We start from the raw sequence: 20,505 nt of genomic DNA on the forward strand, positions 1-20,505 counted from the left end.
CGTGCAACCAGGGAATTTTCATTTTCCTCTTTATCGGGGTGTCAAACTGAATTCCACCGGCGGGCCACATTTGAATTACCCGCCGGCGGAATTCTCATTGCGTCCTAGTCTCTGCCGCAAAAGCTTGCGCCTCCTTCTTTTTCGGTGGCAGCTGAACAGTCCCAGTCTTTATAATCTCTCCTCATATGGAAGCTGTTCCATACCCCTAATCATTTTTTTGCCCTTCTCTGTACCTTTTCCAATTCTAATATATGTTTTTGAGATGGGGTAACCAGAACTGCACGGAGTATTCAAGGTGTGGGTGTACCATGGATTTATATAGTGGTATTTTCTGTCTTGTTATCTATCCCTTTCCTAAAGGTTCCTAACATTGTGTTAGCTTTTTTGACAACTGCTGCACATTAAGCAGATGTTTTCAGAGAACTATCCACAATGACTTCAAGATCTTGTTCTTGAGTAGTAACAGCTAATTTAAAACCCATCATTTTGTATAATTGGGATTATTTTTCCAATGTGCATTATTTTACACTTATCAGCATTGAATTTAATCTGCCATTTTGTTGCCCAGTCACCCAATTTTGTGAGATCCCTTTGTAATTCTTCACATCAGCTTTGGACTTATCTATCTTGAGTAAATTTGTATCGTCTGGAAACTTTGCCACTTCACCATTCACCCCCTTTTCCAGATCATTTATAAATATGTTGAACAGCACAGGTCCCACTAGTTCCCTGAGGGACCCTGCTGTTCACCATTCTCCATTGTGAAAACTGACCATTTATTCCTACCCTTTGTTTCGTACCTTTTAAGCAGTTACTGATACATGAGAGGACCTTTCCTTCTTATCCCATGACTGCTTACTTTGCTTAGAAGCCTTTCATGTGGGACCTTGTCAAAGGCTTTCTGAAAGTCCAAGTACATTCACTGGATCATCCCTGTCCACATACTTCAGTGGAGTTACACTTAGGATAGCATTGGCCCTCTGGGTTTTTTCCCTCGTGCAGTTCTTCTTTTAGCTCTAAGGAGCACGAGGTATTTCAGTGATGGGTTGAACAAGACGCCTGTTTAAAAATCTGAGAGGAAGTGTGTTTGGTGAATCCTTCTACATCACTATAGCACAGAGGATGCCCTTGCCTTCCAAAGTGTTATTTCACTGGTCATGCCATGGAGTTTGAAATGCCATCTATATCCTGAAGCTTTAATACTATGGTGCACAGACAGTGCAAGGGAGCTATACTGAGATAGAAGGCCAGATCCTCCACTGTGATCTAGCCCCTTTGCACTGCTTGTCTGGCAAAAAGCATCTGAAAAGTAGTTGGGTCTCACTAGCTGGAAAGAGGACATACAGGGCATATCAGGGCCAAGAAGGCACATGCCAGAGCTCTCCTGTGCTCCCACAGTCTCCAGATGGTGGAAAGCCCCAAGGACGTTGTGCTAACCAGCATGCTTTAGAGCAACGGTTCCTAAGCGGACCCCTTTTCAACCTCCAAACATTTCGTGGACCACCATGTGCCACGTGTTGTTTTTTACACTCTGTTTTTTATGGAAATCTAATGTAATAACAAATAAATAATATGCACTCAGTAATCATTTGTAATGTACACACCTTATATGACATTTTTTTTAAATTTGAAACTGTACATTTCCTTGGTGAGGATGTTATTATTTTTCATTTCCGCAGACCCCCCTGTAATAGCCTTACAGACCACCAGGGGTCCACGGACCACAGGTTGGGAACCGTTGCTTTAGAGCATCCTTATATGCCGGGGTCAGAACTGGTCAGAATCAGGGAGCCACATCTAATTCATTTATATCTGCTCCATCTCCCCAAGGCTGTGCCCAGTATCTGCTGGGGACAGCTAAGACTTTGGTCCACATACAATAAAGTCTGAAAAATTTGGAGTCAAGCCTTGTTTCCAGGAAGAATCATAATAGTTTCCAATATAACTCTGAGCCTAGGTATAAAATGAGTGCTAAAACAGTAATCTGGGTAATAAGGCTGGATGGTATTTCTCCTCCTATAATAAATCCGCATTGTATGTGTATATTAAATCCAGTCCCTTGATTTGTCCAGTTTCAGTGATAAAAACTTGGTGAGAGGGGCAAAAGTTATTGGGTAGAGACTGATATGCTTTCATGTTGTCCTTGACTGGCAACAATGCTACATGTTGTCCTGAGCTATAAGAGGTGCCTTTGTGATTTGGGAGCATGAAGAAATTCTGTACTTGACAGATTTATATAGTAGGAATACACTAATGTCCTTTGACCCACTTAAGAATAAATACGACCTACCAAATTGTCATTTTTATGGGTATTTACAACTGAGGCACTTTGTAAACCTAAGAACTAATATTCCCCAAAGGAAATCTGTACTCTCAAATCTTGATAAATGATTGAAAATACAAGCCACTACTAACCCTGCAATCTCTCTCTTCTGTATTTCCTGGTTTTAGTTACATAGGAATTGTCATAGTGGATTGGACTGTCGGTCTATTTAATCATGTCCTGTCCTGGTCGTGGTTAGTGTTTGACGCTTCAGAGGAAGGGAGAATCCCATATTGCATCCAGCTAATAGATCAATGCTGTACAGAACAGAATTCTTTTCTGAATTCTGCAGGTAATCAGCATCCACTTTGAATACTCACATGATTGTCTTAACTTCTTGCATATTGCTACTGTAGTGATATTATTAATGCTTAAAGAATTCTCCAGTCCTGTTCTGAAATTCAGCTGCAGCATTTGCCCTCATGAATTGCACAGGCTGACTATCGTATGTACAAGAGTTTCCCTTTATGAGTTCTTACTGCCCTTTACAGACCAAATGACCCAAGAAACCTCCACTTGACTATTACATGTCAGCTCCACTTTGTCCCATCCACCCGCACATCAAGCAAAACTAGAATTTAATCCTTAGATCTCTATCAAATAGTCCTCTTTTTGACAGTTTCTGCCTCCTTATATACCTGGTATTTCCTCAAAAAGGTTGAAGAGAAGACAAGGAGTACCTTTGTGCCTTTGAAAATCTCCTCCTACAAGCTGAAAGGGTGGCCATATCCCTATCCTATTTGGGGTGTGGCTTAAGGTTACCAAAAAGGGTTCAAAGGAGAAAACAGAACTCTCACACTGGGCAATAGGTTTGATAAAGCTTCATACAGTTTTGAAACAAGGGATGGATTTAAACATGACCACCCTTAAGCAGAGTCGGAGGTCTGATCCTTTTATCCTTGCACAACTTTGGCAGCAGTGTTGTCCTGCTGCTTTGTAGTATAGACACACTAGAGCACTGTAAGAGAGAAAGGCCAGGATACATCTTCCTCTTTTGGAACCTCAGTCGTTAAACCGATACCTCCCAGAACAATCTCTAGAGATCGAGTCAAATGTTGTTTCCCACTAGAAGCTTCCTTTATTTTTTCTCCTCTTTATTAGAGATGAACCAGAAACAAAATCACAAATCCTTTCACCCACTGAACTTTCAGGCAGTTCAGATTCCAGCTAAAGCACTGTGGGTTGGAGCCTGTGACAGAGTGCTGGGTGTTCTCAAGAGAGCCAGCACTCTGATCACTCTGGCACTAATTAGCTCCTACAGAGAGGTCTGATGGGGGGAAATGAAAGATAATTACCTAATCAGAATAGCAGGCTGGGGGAGCTAATGGATTAATTAGCCCATCAAAAGACGACTGATAAAAAAGGCACAGGAAGGACTTGCAAGGCAGAAGAAGGGTTGAGGATACAAGGGATGTTGTACATAGTACTGCTGCACAAAACTGTAAAGGTGTTGGTAACATAAATAAACAGCATAGCATGAATATCCAATCAGTAGGGTCTGAGCAGGTTTCTGTAGTGCAAAAAAGCAGAAGCAGCCTTTGTACCCTGCTAAAGGGCCCGTCTCTGTTCTTCTCTCAATTTCTAAGTGCATCTGCTTTTCTATTTATTTATATGCTTCTGATTACAAGAGTCTTTTATCTATCACAAGAATATCTTTATTAAGTCAGTTTCTGCTCTTAGTTGAATTCCTAGTTCCCCTACATAGTATGCTCTGGTCTGTGTATATATACAAAGAAGGGGTGAAAGGCAAAGTGAAAGAAATGGAAACTGGGATAAAGCTAAAATAGGAGAGGGCAGCTTTGGACAGGGAAATATTTCTCTGTGCCTAATATCAAAACAGACTCCATCTGGGAACATGGCAAATCACTTAGCCTCTTTTCCTCAGTTTCCCCATCTGTAAAATGGGAATAGTAATACGTACCATGCCTATCTCAGACCTTATAGGTTGTTGTGGGGATGAATTAGATGTTGTTTGTAATGCACTAGGACAGTGCTAAATATTATACCGCACAGTTCCACACAAACCTGTTGTTGTTATATCACTATGCAACATGAGAGGATTAGTACACACAAAAGGGAGGGGTTGCATACACAATTTTTAAATGTACTTCAACTGTTGGATAAGAATTGAGAGGCTATAAGCAATGGGCTAAATGGGTTGCCTGCACTTACACAAAGGCTGAATTTGACCCATTGTGTATGCTAAAGAAGGGGATCTTGCACTCTTCTGAAATTTCCTCACAGTTTTGTGTGTGCTCTTGATTTTGTTTCTGCAAGGTTGGATGCTGGTTTTAAAAACAATGAAATCCTTTCAAAAGAACACATAATTTGGAGTTGGAACACACGATAATCTAGCATCCCAATCAAGTAAATGCGATCTTTGTCCCATTCATTTCAGTGGGAGTTTTGTCCTTGGGGAAAAAAGAAATCCTATGAAATGCAGTGCCTCGCTGCCCATAGGCTCAACTTTGTGGAACTACACAATTTTTTCCCCACAGAATTTGTGGGGGGAGGAAGGGGAAGTTAAGTGGGGAAGGATGGGAAGTCATCTCAGCTGAAAGCAGCAAAGTCACTTTTTTGATGGCTTGAACATAAAACCAAGTCTGAATAAAACTAATCAACTTTTAATCAGACTAAAATGATTTCCGTCACTCATCTCTGCCCACCTAGAGATTCCACAAAGAGAGCTTCACACTTCCCATAGCTTTACTAGCACTTCTGCAACTTCAAAGTGTAAGCAAATAAACTGAAGTTGGGTCGCCCAAGGTGAAAGGTTATCAAATTTGCACTGAGGAATATGTGTTTTAAGTTAGCTGCAAGTTTAAAGGAGGAAAAGTTTTCATCCTTTACTCTCTAACATTTTGCTGGAGACCCTTTGCTCTGGTCTCTACTTTAGCTGCTGCCTCTGTTTGCTATATGTTATGCAGATTGTACATAGGATGAAAGGCAAAGGCAACTGTTCACTGAATGTGAGTAAAAGCATACGGGACGAAGGGAGTCATCTATAATGAGGGCTGGAATATTTCAATGTCCCAAACACATCAGTATAAAATAGCATATAGAGGAGAGGAGTGGTAACATTGTCAGCTGAAGAATAATTTGAGATAAGTATTTAGTAGTACTGTCTGTGTTTGAATACGTGAGTGTCTGAAAGTTTCTTGTTGAGAGAAGAAGTCAGGAATATGAATGGGGTGAAATGACATACTGTTTTTAAGTTTGTATTGACTGAGCATGGATTTATCCATAGAAGATTCTGAACTATTCATCATGTTGGAGAGACATGATTGAGGTGGTTAGACCCAATATGTGTCCTTTTTTAATTAACTTTTTTGGTAAATGACCTTTTCCCCCAAAGTAAGTTTCAAAGGGTCAAATCTTCCCTCCGACTGGGAGAGGGAAAGGGGCTGGGATTGGGAAGAACAGACGGGAAAACTACATACATTTCAATGTGCAGAGTTTCCTGTAAGGCATTGGGGAGATGTAGGGTATCCAGGAGAGGAGGAGACCCTCCTCACACACATATGCAGAGACAGGAACTGTCTGCAGTAACAGTTGTTCTTAAACAGCTCCAGTGGGTCTCCTTCCCCACAGGCACAATGGCTCCTGTAGATGCAAGGTAGTTATTGGGTACATTTCCCTGCAGCACTTCAGTAACACACATGGAGGGGACCAGAGAAACATAATGTTTCAAATTGCATTACCTTCCAACCGGATGTCTGCATCAGGCTCTCAAGGGGACAATGCAATGCAGCATGGATAGTCCTCTGCTCCATTCCCCAAGCCCAGTGGAGAAGAATCTATGTCACAGAGATCTGGGGGACCTAGCTGAAAGAGGAGATCCCAATCCAATTATTTACCCTTTTCAAATCATCAGCAACACTAGTCTAAGAAATCTGTGTGCACAGTCATCATGAGTGCAAGGAAACAATTCAAAAAGGAGACAGCTCAGTTGCAAGAATGTAAGAACTGTTATTGGTCAGATCATAGTCCATCTTGCCCAGAATCTTGTCTCCCTCCAACAGGGGAAGCGCACAGAACAGGAAAATTATGGAGTGATACGCCTGTCTTCTACTTCCAGCTTTTGATAGTCAGAGGTTTAGTGTTGCCCCAAGAATGGAATTGCATCCCTGACCATCTTGGCTAATAGCCATTGATGGGCCTATCCTCCATGAACTTAGCAAGTTCTTTTTCAAACCCAGTTATACTTTTAGCCAACACAAGGTCACATGGCAATGCATTTTACGATTAGCTGTGTACTGTATGAAAAAGTACTGCCTATTAATTTAGTCAGGTTGACCTCTGGTTTTGGTATTGTGGGAAAGGGTAAATAACACTTTTTCTACACCATTCATAATTTTATAGACCACTATCATATCATATCTCCCTCCTTCCCTCCCCTCCCCACCGAGTTTTCTCTTTCCTAAAATGAAAATTCCTAATTTTTTTAGCCTCTCCTCATACGGAAGCCATTCCATACCCTTCATTATCCTTGTTGCCTTTCTCTGAACCTTTTTCAGTTCCAATATATGTTTTTTTGAAATAGGGCAAACAGAACTGGACACAGTAATAGCGCTCCTGGAATTTAAATAGTGGCAATATAAAACTTTCTCTCTCTTTTGGCATTTCCTAATAGTTCCTAACATACAGTTAGTCTTTTTGACTGCTGCGGTGTAACGAGTAGAAGCTTTCATAGCGCTATCCACAGTGACTCTAGGAACTCTTTCTTGGGGGGTAACAGCTAATGTAGAATTCATCATTGTATATAGATATAGTTGGGATTATTTTTTCCAATGTGCATTACTTTGCACTTACAAAGGGTGAATTTCATCTGGCATTTTGTTGCCCAGTCACCCAGATACCTCTGTAAATCCTCGCCGTTTGCTTTGGACTTAACTATCTTGAATAATTTTGTTTCATCTGCAAACTTTGCCTCTGCACTGTTCACCCTGTTTTCTAGATCATTAATGAGTATGTTGAATAGCACAGGTCCCAGTACAGATCCTTGGAGAATCCACTGTTCACCACTCTCCACTGTGAAAACTGACCATTTATTCCTATGTGTCTGTTAAGTCTATTCTTTACTATAGTTTCAATCAATTTGCCTGGTACCAAAGTTAGACTCAGTGGCCTGTAATTGCCAGGATCTCCTCTAGAGCCTTCTTTTTTAAAAAAACAACAAATCAGTTACATTATCTATCTTCCAGTCATCTGGTACAAGAAGCTGATTTCAGTGATATTATAGTTAGTAATTTGGCAATTTCATATCTGAGTTTCTTCAGAATTCTTGGGTTATGCCATCAGGTCCTGGTAATTTATTACTGTTTAGTTTATCAATTTGTTCTAAAACCTCTACTATTTACACATCACTTTTGTCATCTAATAGTGGACCCACTGCCTATTTGTCAGGCTTACTGCTTCTGATGTACTTAAAAAAGATGTTAGTTAGATTTTGTGTCTTTAGCAAGTTGCTTCTCAAATTCTTCCTTGATCTGCCTTATTACAAATTTACATTGTACTCATTGGCGTTTGTAAATTTCCCTATTTTCCTCATTTAGATATGACTTCCAAATTTTAAAGGATGCAATTTTGCCTTTAAATGGCCTATATTACACTGATCTTTAGCCATAGTGGCATTCTTTTGGTACTCTTATTGTCATTTTTTTTATTATTTGGACTATACATTTAGTCTGAGCCTCAATTATGATATTTTAGAAGTCTCCATATAGCTTGCAGGCATTTCAGCCTTGTGACTGCTCTTTTTAATTTCTTCTAACAAGTGTCCTCATTCTTGTGTAGTTCCCCTTTTTAAAATTAAATGTTACTGTGGTAGTGGTTTTTTATTTTTTGTATTTTCCCCCCTACAAGGATGTTACATTTAATTATATTATGGTCACTATTACCAAGTGGTTCAACTATTGTTACCTCTTGGACCAGATCCTGTGTTCCACTTAAGACTACATCTAGAATTACCTCTCCCTTTGTGGGTTCCAGAAGAAGCTGCTCCAAGAAGTAGTCATGTATGGTGCCTAGAAATTTTATTTCTGCGTGAAGACCTGAAGTGACATATACCCAGTCAATATGAGTACCGCTGAAATCATCCATGATTGTTGTGTTTTATGATTTTATGGCCTCTCTAATCTTCCTTAGCATTTCACAATCATTGTCACCATCCTTGTCAGATGGTCGGTAATATATTCCTACTGCTCTACTCTTTTTATTTAAGCATGGAATTTCTTTCCATAGAGAGTATATGGTATAGTTTGATTCATTTAAGATTTTTACCTCTTTTGACTCTATGCTTTTACATATAGGGCTACTCCTGCACTAGCATGACGTACTTCATCATTCCTATATATTTTGTAATCTGGTATTACTGTGCCCCATTGATAATCATCATTCCTCCAAGTTTTTGTGATGCCTATTATATCAATGTCCTCATTTAATGCCAAGCACGCTAGTTCATACTTGTTTAGACTTCTAGCATTTGTATTTAAGCACTTATACATTTCTCAGTATTTAGTTGCTTGCCTTCATGTGTTATGTTTAAATGGGACTCTTTTACATTTGACTGTTCCTCATTAGCTCCTACTTGTACTTTACCAACTTCTTTCCTATCCTCTATACAAGGATATAGAGTTCCTCTTTACTAAATTAATCCCTATGGGATGCCTCTGCTGAAACCGTGTGCTACTCTGTACCTGTCAGCTTTCCCCCAGACCTTAATTTAAAAAAATTCTCTACACCCTTTTTAGTGTTATATGCCAGTAGTCTGATTCCATTTTGGTTTAGCTGGAGCCCATCCCTCTTATATAGGTTACTATTTTTCCAAAAGATTCCCCAGTTCCTAATAAACCCAAATCCCTCCTCCCTAACCATCGTCTCATCCACTCATTTAGTGCTGTCTTCCTGGCCCTGTGCATGCACAGAAGCATTGCAGAGAATGCTACCATGGAGATCCTGGATTTCTTACCTAGTGGCTTAAATCTGGCTCCAGGACCCTTCTCTTACCTTTCCCTAGGTCATTTGTATTTACATGTACCACAACCACCACCTCCTCCCCAACACTACCTATAAAGCTATCTAGATGTCTCGTGAGATTCACAACCTTCATATCCCAATGCAATTCACCATGAAATTCTCCCAGTCATCACATACCCAACTATCTATATTTCTAATAATCGAATCCTCCACGACTATTGCCTGTCTCTTCCTAATAACTGGAGTCTCTGGCCCCAGGGGAATATCCTCAGTGCGAGCAGATATCATGATATCATCTGGAACTTGGATCCCAACTACAGGATCGTTTCCCTCCACTCCAACTTGATGTTCTCCTGCCCTGTGACTTTCATCCTCCTTAACAGCACAGGAGCTGTTGGACAGGCGATGGGACTGCTCTACTATGTTCCTAAAAGTTTCCTCTATGTACCCGTCTCCCATTGCTTCTCCAGTTCAGCCCCTCTAGCCTCAATAGCTCAAACTGTCTCTGAGGGCCATGAGTTGCTTGCACTGCACCCACGCATGCCACCTGTCCATGAGGCAGGTAATAAGTCATGTTGCACTCAAAGCAATAAACTGGGTAGCCCCACTCTGCTGCTGATTTGCCTGCATTTTTTTTTTTTTTTTTTTTACTGTGGGGTCTTTTTTATGTAGCCTAACTTTAGGGTTATGTTTGTTAGGTACATTGGGTTGTTTGGGGATTTTATTTTCTTGTCAGTTTTCTTAGGGATGTGGTGCCTTTCTAATTATTATGATCTCCAAGCTTCCAAGGAGTTATTTTTCTTATTCTTTATCATTTATATAGCACCATCACAGGACCCCTTTCTTTACAACAAGTTAAACACAGGCTAAAAGTCATTCCCTCCCTGAGGAACTTCTAGTTTAGAAAGCACAGATGGCTCCAGCGCAGTGAACAAAGAGCAATGTGTGGCTATAATTGCAGGGGCTTAGTGGAAGGAATGGTGAAAGAGATTGTGAAGTTATTTTAAAAATTATGTTAATTTAAGTATAATAAATGCTTTAATGATTTCTTTCTAAAGGCTCAGATATTTCAGATAAATCTGTTCCTAAAACAGGTCTCTGGAATTCTATGATCAGGAAATTTGCCACAGAATTAACTCCTTGTTACCACAGAATGTCCTTCAGAATCTCAGATTTCATTTTTTAAAAATGGTTCTAGTGCTTATGGTTGCAGAGATAATCTTGAAAATGTGAACCAAGTGTAAACAGATGTTGTCTCACCTGCCTATGTCTGTAAGCAGCCTGAAACAATAGCTCTGAGTGGTGTGAATATCCCCCTTCACCTCAATCACCCATGGAATGTAGCATTTTGCTGCAGCCATTTTGGTTTCTGCTACCCCTCCAGCTTTCTCACAAGGGTGAGCTGTCTTCTGGTGTTTCAGGGAAGTCATTTGACTTCTCTACCTATTTCCCCATTTCTAACTGAGAAAAAACCCCAAGTCCTCCTGCTGTAATGAGGATTAGTTAACTAGAGAAAGAAATTTAACTACATAAAGTAAGTACTATTAACCACTTAAGTTTCACAATTGCTGTGCTTGTAGTGTCACATCTACTCTCTGAACCCCATTTACATTACGTGGCCCCATTTTTCCTAGATAGCCACCTAAATTACAGATGATACTGAATTGCTATGAATGGGTCCTTAGCTACACAAACAGGCATTTGTGCACATACTATCTGCTCACAAATGTGAGATTTGTGTGTGAAATCCAGGTGCCCACGGGGCTGTGTATAGTTGAAGCCATATTTCCACGTGCTCTCATTGTCTGAAGTTTCTTCAAACAGTTTGGCTCATTATTTGTGTCCATTCTATGCTCAGAAGAAAATGCAATAACTATGCAAGAACAAAATGTGAGAACAAGAACAGCTACAACAAGAAAGAGGCCAAATGACATTTTAAAAGGGCAAATCGAAAACAATCAACACCCAACAAAATGTTACAGTGGAGGCTGAGGTAGTACTTTAGGATACTATAATGAAGCTAACAAGTGCTGTAGTGTTTTAATGTAAATTAACACAAGATAATCTCTTCACATATTTAAATAATGCACTTCAGATTAATTAGTACACATTTAATATAAGTCTTCTTGAACAGCTGTTATTTACTTCTAGGGTTTCTACACATAACACTGGCAGCTTTGTTCTGCTCTAAAGTTATTCATGCTCTGCAGTACTTTGAGAACTTGTGTTGTGTAAAACTGAGCATTCTTCCCAAAAGACATAGCCTTCTTGATAACTTAATATTTTACATTAAATATTCAAGAATTTTCTAAACAAAAAGGTCATATTCTATTTACAGCATCTGTGTGCAACAGACAAGCAGATGCTTAATGCTGTTAGACAAATAATTTCAGCAGAAAGAATGATAAAGAGTTGACGATCATTCACCCTCACAAACTTTAAAATTAGATTTTCTTTGACATGGGTCCCTAAATCCTGCAGTTACATTTTGTATATAATAATTTAGGGACAAATTATGGCCATAGTTCTCTTTTAAGAGCTATACCTCGGGGTGTGAAGCTATAGTAATAATTGAGTGGCAGTACAATGTCTGAGGTATTCAATGCATATTCCAAGTCTTGCACAAACTCACTAGAAGGCTACTGTATATTTAATATTATTTCATTTTAGACTTTATAGACATTGCCAGAACATGCAGATTCCTTGGTTCCTAAGAATAGCTATTGCAGAGATAGGGCATGTTGTGTTCCTCACTTAGTTCAAACCAGTGGTATTAAATATATTGGGCTTGATTCTCCGCTCATTTAACCAATTTTATTTTGCAACTCCACTGGTGTCATTGGAATTACTCCTGACTTACACTGGTATAGTGAATAGAAAATCAAGCCATGTAATTTTATTTTTCTTTGTTTCTAGTAACACGACAGTAACACATTAGATTTTCACCTTCACAGTAATTAATGTGACTTTTTGCAACTGTAATCAGTGTCTTTAAAAACTATCATCACTGCACAGTCATTATCAGTGTATTTGTTGCACTTTCCTATTGACTGCTTTAAAAGCAACACTAGATTGATTATTAGCTGGTGCTCTTTGTTTACCTGCTATTCTTTCTAGTTACATAATTTTCTTGACAATGAATTTCAAAGTTGGTGATAATTCCATTAGAAAATGTGTGACACTGCAAGAAGAATTTCATCTACTATGCAATCAGGTATGGAAATATATGCAAGTTGTGAATTACTTGAAACCGCCCCAGAAACACACAGGTGGGAAAAAAATCATTATTAATTTTAAAACATGGAAATCAGTGTTTTTACTGAATTCTAAAACAAACTGCTTTTTAATTTTATACAGCATGTGCCTTTGTAAATAGGACAAGTACTATAGAATATGGCTCTCATAATTTAGGGTTAAGGACTTAAAGAATAAACAAACTGAACATTCCGGCTAGCAACGAGATTAATATGTTACAATATGCAGAGCATAAATTGATGAAAAATAATTTAATATGAAGAACCCCATGATTCCCAGTGCTTCTGCACACAGCCTGTGCATCCAGACTCTGCTTAGGGATTGGGGATGTATGGAAAGAGAGTCCTATCGTTAGGACTTTGTCTACCTTTCCCAGCAGATGCTCTGTAGTTGTGGATAGAATAGACCAGCAAGTCCCACCAAATCTCAGGGGAAGGAGTGCAAGTTACTGGACACACAGAAATTTGTAATGCAACCTTTCCAAAGCTTTGAAACTCTTCATGCATATGTAAGGGTGCATCCAGGAGTAAAGGAATACCATAGACACATGATTCTGAAGCACCTGTGCTTTCTACAACCCATAGCAAGTCACGGAACTCAACAGCCTTTGGTGGAACCATGGGACAGCCAGGTAAATCCAAGGGGAGGGAACCATCGGAGAAGGCTTAGGTTGAGTTTCACACTATGTTTTTTGGAATTACCTTAACCAAACCTCAGGGAGATGACAGTTTTGGCTCTACAATGGATGTGCTGCTTTTGTTGGGAGCTGGGTGGGGACTCCACCAGCTTACAATGGGTTTACATTTATCCTTTGATATACACAACATAATTAGCATTAGCATAAACGGAAGCGATGCATACATGTCAACGGGAAAGAGAGATCCCAGAGAACAGATTTCACTCACAGTCCCAAAGAATGAAAACACACACTTTTTATACATTCATGGCACTTCAGATTTTGGCTTTAACACCTTTAGAGCCAAATTAGAAAAATGAGAGTAAAATCTCTCAAAAAAGAGTAAGAAATTGCCATTTTTAAATTTACATTTAACTGTTTTTCATATGATAGTTCACAAACTAAGTACATTTCCAACTCAATCCAATGAATCTGCAAAATACAATATAGGTCATTATAAACATAATATTATGCAAACTTTCTTTTGATCTTTCATATATGGTGCTCATATAAACACACCTCTCTGAAGTGAATCCATGTAGAACATGTCTGGGTACACATCAGTCTCACTAAAACATCACACAATATTTTCTTATTATGAACCCAAGTAACGAAAATTTTATTTTTATCCTTTAGTACAGGGGTGGGGAACCTTTTTTCTGTCAAGGGCCTGATGGTGGCCCTGGCGGCGGGGGGGAATTCGGCGGCGGGGGGGAATTCGGCGACGGCGCAGTTTCGCGGCGGCAGCGGGGTGCCGTGGGGGGCGTGGGGCACACCCACATGTTCCCCACCCCTGCTTTAGTACTTCTACCGTTGCATTATCTGATTTTACATAAGCACACAATGACTTCCAGACCTTTTTATTTTTGGTAAGGAAAATAATTTTTTGTATGTGATAATTTATTAGATTTAAGAGATGATTGAACCTATCCAATATTGTTTTCTATGATGAAGAAGAATTCTATGTGAAAAATGAAAATCTGTGTTTACCCTTCAGTACTACAGGAAAGGCTTCCACCATAATTACCCCTGTGTGTATGAGGAAGGATCTTGGCAGTCTGCAACATCACGAATATTAATCCTGAGAGGTGCAGAGCTATGTTAACTGGTCTGAAAACAGCATTAAATCTTCATTTCAAATGTTTTTATAAAATATTTTGTCAACATTTCAAAAAAAAGTTCAAAAAGCTCTATTTAAAATGTATTTAAATGTTTACACTTACTCTTCATTAAGAACTGTAAGTGAATCCATTTTCCAAATATTTTTAAATTTTTGGTTGTGGTACAGCATTTTCTGGTCAGCCTGCTGCTGTAAGGGCAATAGATAGTACCACCTACAACTTGCTGAATCCTCAAGACATACTAATGGCTTCAGACAGATGAGCTCCTGGGGAGGGTAGTGGGACCTCCAATGGAGGAAATGCCATCAAAAGGGAGAAGAGTTATTAAACCATGATTTAAGCAACAGCAGCCATGAACCAGAGGGAAGGCAATGGGAAAACAACCCTCTGTATTTTCTCTCATGAGACTGATCATGGCAGAACAAAGGCAACATGATCCATGTGTGGCACTAGATGGTGAGATATCTCCCAGGCCAGAAGGCTTATCAAATTATACTGGGGAGGAGGTTCGGCCTTTAAGAGTACCAGTTGCAGTTGTGACGGTGCTGTACCAAATCCTTTGGGAAGTACAGTACCTGATGTCTGTACCAAGGAAAAAAATGACCTGAATCGTCATAAACAAATTATCAGAGTAGGAACATGCATTGTGAGGTGTATGTATGAAGGGAATTTTGCCACTGTCACCAAAGATGTGAAGATAAAAATATAGGGAATCTGAGTTGTGATGGAATAATAAGAGGTCATTTTCATGACCATGGATGTGTTTGTGGTGTACACTCACTTTCCGAGAAAGTGAGAGAAAATGGGTTGCATTTATTTTATTTAAGGAGAAAGTGTGTGCATGGATATAATCCAATCATTACAATTTGCCTTCAAGTAAAGTCAGTTAAAATGTTGATCATACAAGTTTATACCTCTAGGAGACACTCATTAAAATACCAAGTGAAGACATCTCCCTTGTAATTGGAGACCTGAACATGGAATTTGGAGCTGTAAGCTCTCATAAAAAAGTAATGGGAAACAACGGTCTGGGTTTACAAAACGAGAGGAAGATGTTTAGTCTAAGTCTGCTACTGTAATCATCTGGTCAGTACAAACACTAAACGCTATCTTCACCCAACATCCTAAATGTTAATATATATATGGAGGTCACCTGATGGTGTGACAAAGAACCACATTAACAATGTAATGATACAGGGATACTGAATATAGATGTCCATTGGGCACTGTGAATTCTGTGAGTGGACTATTAGCATCAAACATAACATTAAAATGTAAAAAGATAAGACATTTAGCAGGTTCACCGCACCTGGACTTGTCCCTAATCAATGAAAACTACATGACTTCTGTAAGGAACAGGTTTGAGTCATTGTCACAGGTGGACGAGAACAACCCGAATGAATTCTGGAATAAAATTAAAACTATCATGCTTGAAGCTGACAAAGCGCACATTCCAAAAAGCCATTGTTGGACCACACCATCATTAACGGAGAAGATGACGGAGCTGCCAAAAAGATGATGCAGAGTGAGTGCATCATGGAGACTGAAGAATGCAAGACAGAATACAAGGAACTGAGCAGACAGATTGAAATGCAGACTAGATGAGACAAGAGCAAATACATCAGGGCAAAATTTGAGAATTAAAAGAGAAGTAAAACAAAAGGTATGTTTCACAGTGGTCAGACACTTTAGTAAGAAGTTTTCCCTGCAACCAAGCATAATGAAAGATCATTATGGGAGTGTTCTTACTAAAGGTGGTGATTTCAAACACAGAGAGATTACTGTGCCAACCTCTATGCCTCATCAGAGCCACTTACAATACAGGATGACAGAAAAGAGAATACTGAGCCAGAGCCATCAATCCTATGAGAGGAAGTGGTGCGTGCTTTTATGAAAATTAAGCCTGGGAAAGCACCAGGGATAGATAATGTGCCAGCAGAATTGCTAAAAGTGATTGGTGATGGTGGTATTGATCTCATGTGGAAAATTTGCAACAATGCATGAATGATTAGAAATTGGCTGGATGATTGGACAAAGGGAATTTTTCTACTCTTACCAAAGAAAGGAAATATAACAGACTGCAATAACTTGTACCATCTCCCTGATATAGCACATGAGTAAAGTGTTGCTCTGTATAATACAGGATTGCACAAAGCAAATGACAAAAGCAGAACTACAACCACAAGAAGTTAATTTCAGAAAGGGACAAGGCACATATGATCAAATTACAAATATCCAGCATATGTTGGAAAACACAGGGAGTATAATCCACCAATTAGGTGTTTCTCGGACTACTCCAAAGCATTTGATATCATCCATCATGACCATCTCTGGAGGATACTGGCAGACATGGGGATTCCAAAATATCTAATTGAATTCATCACAAGTCTCCACCATCAAAAACAGATCATGGTGTGAACAGCAGCGGGTTTTCCATTGGGCTGGTGTGAGACAAGGGAGCATTCTGTCCCCGAGTCTTTTTAACATGTATGCAGAATTTATTCTGAGGCGAGCCATGAAGATGTTGATAAAATAGAAGGAGTGAGGATATCCACTGGTGGACATCCCTTACTGATCTCAGATATGCTGAGGGTACCATGCTTTTTCCTGCAACCATCAATGCAAATCAACAAATGTTGGAGTCTGTTAAAAACAGTTAATGAGAAATATGGACTACTCCTGAAAGGAGCAAAAATGAAAATGCATTTACGCTGACACTATCAATAACAATAGGGTGCAAGTGGACACCATGGTTAATGGTCAAGCTGTAGAGGCAGTAGATTAATTTAATTATCTGGGCTCACACATATCCAACCAAGGAGGTTATTCTAAAGAAATTGGAAAAAGACTAGAGATAGCTTGTTCAGCCATGGCCTCCCCTACAACAGTGTGGAAAAAACCCTGGCCTTTTGAAACATACAAAGGTTCAAGTAGTGAAGAGATTAATTTTTTTTCATAGTGACTTATGGTGATGAATCTTAGGGAATTAACACAGATGACAAGAAGAAAACTGAAGCCTTTGAAATGGGGTACTGACTTAGACTCTTGTATATCTCCTGGATGGAAAACAAGACAAATGCTTATGTTCGAAATATTATTGGAGAAAAGAGGACTATCTGCTCTTGGAAATCAACATGCACAAATGTAGGTCCTTTGATAACATCTGCCACAGAGCTGGAAATAACCATGAGAAAGTTCTCATGGAAGTAGTTCATGATGGATCATCATAGTAGAGCAGCGGTTCCCACCAGTGGTACTTCGAAGAAGGCTGGGTGGTACGCGAACCGTACCGCACCGTCGAATCCGCCGCCACGAAACCCCGCCGCCGCAAGTCCCTCCCACCCACCCCCGCGAAACCCTGCTGCCGAAAAGGGTCAAACGGCGGCAGGGTTTCAGCGGAGGGCATTGTTCCCCCCATGTAACCCCGCCACTGCCGAAAGTACCCCCCCGCCACCATTGCGAAACCGCACCGCCGCCGGAAGTCCCCCCTCCTTTGTTTCCCCCGAGTGGTACTTGGGTCAGGTACAGTCAGGTGAAGAGGTACTTGGGGGAAAAAAGGTTGAGAACCGCTGTAGTAGAGGATGATCAGCAAGGAGATAAATAGATGGGGTGCCGCACAATAACCGGGAGGGGCAGCTGCTGAGCGTGCAAAATTAGTGATGGATTAAGACTTCCAAAAATTCTGCTATATCACCAGTATTCAAACATGAATAAATGGACTTTACTTACACATAGTATTTGTATTTTATTTTTTTGACAAATCAGAGTTCAAATGGCAAAAAAAGATCTTGCACTTCTATAGTGCCTTTTATTGGATGAAACTGCTTTTCAAACACTCATTCATTATACCCAACAACACCTGAATAAGGTAGGTATCATTATCCGCATTTTACAGATGGAGAGACTGTGGCATATAACTTCCCAGTTTACTGTTGGCTGCAATCTTAGGGTGTGCTATTGAATTTCACACATAAAAACAAAACAACTAATTATGATCAACATTCATGTACCACAGATTCTTAAACTGCATAAATTCTTTACCTGTAGTAAAGAATATATTCCTGAAAACTTCTAAGAATCAGTTTTGTATTGGTACATGGAGTAGAAAGCTGCAGAAATGTGCCTTCTATAAATGAAATTGCAAACACCAGTTTTCTTTAAAATGCCACCTGATTTATTGGCTAGCCAAGAAGATTTTTTTCCCCCATTTAATATTGTATTAACCAATTTCCATTCCCACGCAACTCACATGAATTCTAATGGAGGTTACTTGTGCATTGTTTATCATATTAGTTGTGTTGGCAACCCCACAGAAGTTGTGTTGTGGCCAGATTTTATTCTATATAAACACAATACTAGTTTGCTAACAAATTCATTCTCTCAGTTTACCCATATGATCCATAAATTTCTTTACTCGATCAGGATCAACACTATTTGCCCAGTAACCTTCTTTCTTGAAATATGAACCAATTATTAAAGCATTTGCATCCAAGTAGTTTCTTGCATTCTCCAGCGTCACTCCAGACCCAATCAGCACTGGAATCTTCACAGCACGTTCAACTTCTAAGGTGAAGAAAGCCATGTATGTAAATCCAACATTAGGGTTAAGCCTGCTCTAGAATTATTCTCCCTCCTCCCACCCTTAAAATTATAAATACCCAAAATTAACCAGCCATGACTTATCCAATTTCCAACTGATACTTTGCTTAAAAATGATACTGCCAGAAACACATGGTCTTGGTTTCTCTGAAAATTACATGGCTTGTCTGTGGAAACCACTTGTAATCTTGGAATAACTGCTAACAAAAGAAGAGCTCTGTGTACCTTCTCTCTCTAATACGGAGCGACCAACATGGCTACAACAACACTGCATACTAATAAAATGGCATTTGTTTTGTATAGCACCATTCAAGCAAAAGAAACTGAGAGATGGGGTCAGATGAGACCAACATTGGCAACGTATCACAGGGCAGTTTCAGGGCTGAGGAAGAGACAAACCTGAGACAAACAATTAATGGCCACTTCTGTGACCCCCGCACTCCATATGGGGTGACGACTATTAGGCAGTGAAACCACTGGCCTCACTTGCACTTTTGAGGGAACTCTTTTACACAACAAAACTATAATGATTCTTCTGCATCTGGAATTTCCTTGTTGTTATTATTACAACAGCACCTAGCATCCAAATGAGGTCAGAGCCCCATTCTGCTATATGCTGCACAAACACATAGAAAGAGGCAGTCATTATTATTTATTATTATTTGTATTGCAGTAGTACCTAGATTAGAATCCAGCTCACTCAAGTCCCAACCCAATGTCTTGGGGAGAGGATCTATTACTTAAGTATCAAATAAGGATTCTTAACTGTGTTATCAATTTCTCTCTCATCACAAGTAAATGAATAAAAACAAATCTTTCCATAAGGTAATTAAAGTGTAATAGCAACAAGAATAGGATGCTATTCTTGTTTGCATTTATTATGTCAGGTCAGATGGTTGGGTTTTTTTGTTTTTTTTTTTTTTTGGGTGGGAGGGGAGGGAGATGAATGAGATTATTAAAGTGGCAGAACTATTCAGTAGTTCCATGCTCATTGCAATTCTTTAGTTATCAGTTTAAATCACAGTAATGGTCACTGGAGTGGTGTATATTTCTACCAAGTCTCTCTACTGAATTTATACTATACTGATGACTAGAACAAGATTATCAGTGAAGAGGCAGCAAAGCAGTTTTATTCCCCATGAAAGGAAAAATGTACAGGCTCTCTAGTTCATCTTGTAATTTAGGGGAAGGGAAGTAGAGAAGCAAACAGTGGTCATAAGGACTATTTTGAGAACTTCAGCTACCTTATTTGCAGGGCAAAGGCACTGCTAGTAAAAACTGTTTTTGTTTTAAAAGGACAGTGAGACATAAAAGCAGCACATATTTTATCTAGAAATAAAATGTCACTTAAAAAGTTGAGCCTTCACCAGGTAACGTATGGTGAAATTCACCTCTGGATAGAAGACAAGGCTTATGCAACACCTAAGTCCCTCTTCGGCCCTTGTGCAGGCCCTCTGCACAAGGGGGAATTTCCCTCAGATTTATCCAAATTAATGTTCATTGTGAGATATAAACATTCTGAGGCTTTTTTTTGATACAACAGAAATTGATAC

The 20,505-nt window shown here is 39.4% G+C and overlaps 1 protein-coding gene across 1 annotated transcript in view; it reads right to left on the reverse strand.

The window, feature by feature from the left end:
• Positions 1-18,085: 18,085 nt before the first annotated feature.
• Positions 18,086-20,505, reverse strand: part of LOC137147695 (uncharacterized protein F13E9.13, mitochondrial-like) — a 33,003-nt gene continuing 30,583 nt past the window's right edge. Inside the window, exon 7 of the mRNA XM_067540006.1 lies at positions 18,086-18,916. Coding sequence (XP_067396107.1) covers positions 18,726-18,916 — 191 coding nt within the window. The 3' untranslated portion in view covers positions 18,086-18,725. The remainder of the gene's footprint in view (positions 18,917-20,505) is intronic.

Source organism: Emydura macquarii, unplaced genomic scaffold (genome assembly GCF_026122565.2).
Source record: "Emydura macquarii macquarii isolate MOO-44397 ecotype Brisbane River unplaced genomic scaffold, CSIRO-AGI_Emac_v2 contig_561, whole genome shotgun sequence".
In the NCBI taxonomy this organism is placed as follows: domain Eukaryota; kingdom Metazoa; phylum Chordata; order Testudines; family Chelidae; genus Emydura; species Emydura macquarii.